A 4,982-nucleotide genomic window follows, 5' to 3' on the forward strand; every position below is an offset into this window, starting at 1 on the left:
TTTGTGTGTTTGTTTGTCGGTGGGTCCGTGGGGTGGGGGGCTCCCGCCTGCCGGGCTCTTCTTCTCACCCTTTGGGGCTGCTGGTGGCTGGCAGCAGGAAGCCGGAGGAGCAGAGCATCCCCCCGAGCACCCGGCTGCACCGGCCCCCGCTGCAGCCCCTGCCTCCAGCACGGCCCCGGGGGCGGTGAATCAAGCCCCCCTTTTGCGTGGGAGTGGGATGAGGAGGAGACGTGCACGGGCAGGGCTGTGTTTGGGGGACCAGCATGTCCCCAGGGCACGGGCTGTGCGTGTGCATCGCCCTCAGGGCGGGGGAGCGTGTGTGCCCTGCTCTGCCCACCCGTGCCGTGGCAGGGGGGTCTGGAGGCACATGGGAGGGAGTTGGGTCCCCACCCGACAGGGTCCCCTCGGGCTGGGCCATGCAGGAGCTGGAGACTGGATGTGGGGATGCAAGGTGGGGATGAAGGTGGGTAAAGGTGCAATTAATGGAAAAGCCATTAGACCTTTCTTCTCCTCCTCCTCTTCTTCCTCACTCCGCCACTTGCTGTCCTCCTCCACTTCCACCTCCTTTCTTCTCTCCCTCTCTCTGCTCCTCCTTCTCTCTCTCAAAGATTTCTCCCTATTTTTGTCTGGTTAGATCCTTTTCTTTTCCTTTTAACCCTTTCATGGCAGCCTGGAAAGGAACACAATCCATCTCACCTGCCAAAGGCAGGTTGTGGAGCCACTTCTGGGGGTGGATGCTCCTGTTGCTTCAAAACCATCCAGAAACGGGGCAAAAGCTTAGAAGAAAGCTCAGAAGGTGGGAGGGTGCAAGGGGGGGTGTGGATGGAGGACGGGGTGCTGGTTCCCCAGTGGGTGCTGCCAGGGGTGGTGGGAGCAAGGTGGGCTCAGGGGGGAACTGCTTCCCTGAGCTCTTGGACCTTTTCACTCCACTTTTATTGCCCTTTTATGTGCTGTTTTATGTTAAATGCAGCAGAGTGTGGCTCAGCAGCAAATAGCCTGAGGAAAGAGGGAGTACACCTTCCTTCTACCCCCACCCTGCAGTCCCTTCCCTTTCCACCCCGGTTTGGGCACCACAGGTGAGCAGCAGCCCAGGACACAGCCTTTTGCTTCCAATTAGCTGTGCCAAGCTGCAAACCCCTCGGTGGGGTGGGGGACCCATGCAACCTGCTCCCCCAGCAGCCCTGGGGGAGACTTTTGGGGGGCAGCTCCAGCCCTCCCCTACAGAGCAATCAGGGCCAGCCCCCCTGAGGAGCCTGGCTGGCTGGTATAGGGACCTGGGGACCTGCCATGGTTTCTCCAGATTCTCCTGACACACTTCTGCTCCAGCTGCTCCCACCCACCCCAGTGTGTCCCCTCCTCCTGCAGCCCCCCAAGCCCTGAGGGATGCCACTGCGGGCACCAGCAGGGCCTTGATTTTGGGGGTGTGTGTGTGTGGAGCAGTTGCTAGGGCGACAGCATCCTCCTGCAACAGGGAAACTACGGTTTCCATGGAAACCTTTTTTGCCCCACTTATTCTACCACTGCCACGTCCTTTAATTTGCCTTTAATATTTGAATTTTAGCCTTCTCCCCCACCCCACAGCAGGCAGGTGACCCCCGGGCAGCCCCTGGGGCCAGGTCTCCAGCATGGCTCTGGTCCCCACTGGCGGGCGGAGGGTTTGGGAAGCAGTTGCCCCGGCAACAGAAACAGGGCGTTTCTGGCAGCGGTGGGTGCCATGGGGACAGGGATGCTGACGAAGGCTTGTGAGGCTGAGAAGACAAATTGCCCTCATCATTATCTCCGGGCTTGTCAATCAAACATATTCCCTTATTTACCTCGGCGAGGAGAGAGCCCCGGGAGCACACGGAGAGGGAGGGAGTGAGAAGAGAGCTGCTTGCCCCGAACTCTGCACTGGGGAGGGAGCATTTCCAGCCCCTTGGGATGGCCACCATCACCTGCAATCGCTTCACTGAGGAGTACCAGCTCTTTGAGGAACTGGGCAAGTAAGTTGGAGATGAGGCTGGGATGCTCAGAGCTCTGGTCTGGCTGGGGAAGCCCCTCGGCAGTGTTTGGAATGGCAGGAACTGGGGGGAAGAACACGAGCACAGATCAAATGCTCTGGGGAGTGGTGTGGGGGGGCTCGGGTTAGGGTGGGCGATGTCACCCCCAGCCCTGCTTGTTCTGTCTCTTCCCGAGTTTTGGTGATTGCTGATAGGTGCTTGGATCATCCCTGGGGGGCTGGAACTGCCTGGGGAGTGTGGGGCTGCCCCTCTTATGGAAAAGCCGCTCCTGAAAGAGGATGCTGCCAGGTCCCACGGGAACTTCTCCAGCCGGCAGGAGGGGTGGAAGAGCCGAGGAGGAAAGCCGAGGCAGTGGGTGCCTCTCACATTTGTTTAAGGGAATTTATCTGTGTGGATTCACCGGGGTTTGGCTAGTTCCATGGGAGACCCAGCCTGCCTGGAAGAATCGAGGCAGCTCTTGGACAGACCTGGGCTGTATCCAACCTCTGTCCCAGCTTGAGTGCCCCAGGGATGAGCCAGAGCCCTGCCTGACCCATCTCTCAGCTCAGCAGGTCTGGTTGTCACCACGTGTCACACCCTGTGTGTGCATGTGTGTGCAAGCAGCACTGTGGGTGCATAGCACGGGGGTCCTGGGGGGCACTGAACACAGTGCAGGGGAGTTCAGGTCCTCTGTGTGGGACACAGGGCTGCCCCGTGGCTCACCGAGCATGTGGCTGTGGAACAGCTGCCCAAGTGAGCAGGTGTGTGCCTGTGTTTTGGTGTCTGTGCCTTTTTTCTGGAGCTGGTGTGTAAATCCAGGGCGTGCATCTGTGTTCCCCTCGGCTTGGCTTGGCGTGCTGGTGGGCTCGGGGTGCCAAGGGGAGCAGTCAGTGCCTGTGTTCCCAGTGGGAAGTAGCACCCATCCTTGGGCACGGGTGCTCGCTCCAGCCCTGCGTTTCCCAGGCGGAGAGGAGCCTGTGCCCAAATGTGCCCCCGCACCCGTGGGCGTGCAAAACGGGGGCGAGAGGAGAGAGGGGAGGACAAAGAGGGAGAAATCGAGAGGCTGAAATGGGGGAGGATTTTGTGCCAGGCTGAAAGCCACTAATATTCCCCATCCTAATGGGGGGACCAGATTGCTGCTGCAAACAGAAGTGCAGCTCCTTGGAGGAGAGCAGACCCTAAGTCCCAGGATGTGTTCATCCAATCCCTTGGTGTTGAGTGGCTGGGAGAGGCTGGTGGGGAGCAGCAGGCTCGGGATCAGGTCCCTGCAGCAGGGACAGTCCCAGTCAGCATGGGCAGTGGGGGACAGGCACCCATTGGTGTGGCGGTGGCAAGATGGGGTTTGGGACCTGCTTTTTCCAGAGGTTTCTCGGCTTTTCTGGACTCTGCAGCTCTGCAGTGGTGGCAGGGGGTGGGCAGGGGGTGGGCAGGAGAGGCAGCAGCTGCTGGGTGCTTGTGGGAGGCGGCTGGGCCGTGGCTGGGCAGAGAGGGCTCTGGGGATGTGAAGGGGAGCTTACAGGCCAGGCATGATGGGGGAGGACCAGGAGGGTTCCTGGAGGTGTTTGGGATGTGATGCATTGCTGAGTGGGCACCGACACGGCAAACTGAGCACCCAGGCCAGGGGGCTGCCCACTCTGCCTAGCACCATGGTGTAAAACCACCTCGACAGATGCATTTTGTGTTCCTGAATAAAGGAGCAAAGCTGGCACAGTAGCTCACCAGCCCCCTACAAGCATCAGCCCACCAGACCCCCTGCAGGAGGTGATGCAGGCGCAGCATCCCCAGCTCAGAGCATCCCACAGCTGTGGGGATGCAGGTACCACCACAGCACTGAGGCATGTCCCCGTGTCTGGAGCTTCACTGGGCTGTCCACGGCGCCGTGGAGCTGGTCGGAGATTTTCCACTGGGATGGTTTCCAGCACATCCTGGCAAATTAAAAAAAAATCAATGGCTTCCCAGGGGGAAATTTCCACTTCATGGGCTTAGAGAGGGAAACCAGGATGAAGAGCTGCACCTCTGCTCTGCTGCGGCAGCCGCTGGTGGCGGGAGGCAACGTTCCCCCTCTGGAGAGATGCTCCCGGCGCCCGTCCCGGCAGGGTGAGGCAGGGCAGGCAGCTCGGCTGTCTCCCACCCAGACCCTGAAGGGGAGCAGCATCCTGCAGGGGCTTGGAGCAGAAAGGCTCTGTCTTGAGTTTGGTGTCCCCGAGGGAGTGGGGCAGTCTGCAGGGGGACACGCAGGTGACCCCAAGCCTGGCTGGCAGGAGGGAGGTGCTGGGTGCCAGGCTGCTGCGCCCACCAACCTCCTTTGCCATCTCCTCTGCTGTCACCCATCCTGTCACCCAGGCGAGCCAGGAGTGTATGGTGCCCCACACCTCATGATAGCACCATGAGGGGGGGGAGAGAGATATAGGGGGTCTGCAGAGCCTGTCCCATGGGGCACGAGCCCTTGGTGCATCCCTGTGCCTCCTAGACACAGGGAGGGGGACATGGAGCTGGGGAAAACCTGTCTCAGCAAAGCCCAGTGAGCGAGGGGCTGCTCTGACCCCCCAATGCTTGCTTGAAGGTACTCGGTGAGGGGCAGGGTGGGGGGACAACAGGGGGATGATCCTGCCCACAGCCCCTGGAGTAGGACCAACATGAAGTGCAGCTCTATCAGCGTCTCCGAACCCACCCCCGCGGCAGGTTCAGGGAGAGGCTGGAGACAATTACAACGCCGAGAGGTAGGACCAGCCCCTCCGTTCCTGGAGCTGCAGGAGAGGGGGTTTATTAAAAAGAAGAAAAAAATATAAATATATGGAGGAACAAAAAATCCCCAGCCCACACTCTTCTCTCTTGAAAGGAGATAAAATGCCTCGGGGGAGGAGGAGGTGTTGAAGAGAGGGAGGGCAGCAGCAGCACAGCCGGGTGCTGGCAGGGAAGGTGTGAAAAAGGGAGAAGCGGAGCATCCCGGTGGAAGAGCCACTGCTCAGGATAGCAGGGAAAGGCTGGAGGGAAAAGGCATGG

At 60.0% G+C, this 4,982-nt stretch overlaps 1 protein-coding gene across 2 annotated transcripts in view; it reads left to right on the top strand.

The window, feature by feature from the left end:
• Nucleotides 1-1,730: 1,730 nt before the first annotated feature.
• Nucleotides 1,731-4,982, top strand: part of CAMK2A (calcium/calmodulin-dependent protein kinase II alpha) — a 30,745-nt gene continuing 27,493 nt past the window's right edge. For both annotated transcript variants that reach the window (XM_010002039.1, XM_010002040.1), the window contains exon 1: nt 1,731-1,982. In XM_010002039.1, the coding sequence (XP_010000341.1) occupies nt 1,921-1,982 (62 nt within the window). In that variant the 5' untranslated portion in view covers nt 1,731-1,920. The remainder of the gene's footprint in view (nt 1,983-4,982) is intronic.

The sequence above is a fragment of the Chaetura pelagica genome, unplaced genomic scaffold (genome assembly GCF_000747805.2).
Source record: "Chaetura pelagica isolate M959 unplaced genomic scaffold, ChaPel_1.0 scaffold356, whole genome shotgun sequence".
NCBI classification, from domain to species: Eukaryota; Metazoa; Chordata; class Aves; order Apodiformes; family Apodidae; genus Chaetura; species Chaetura pelagica.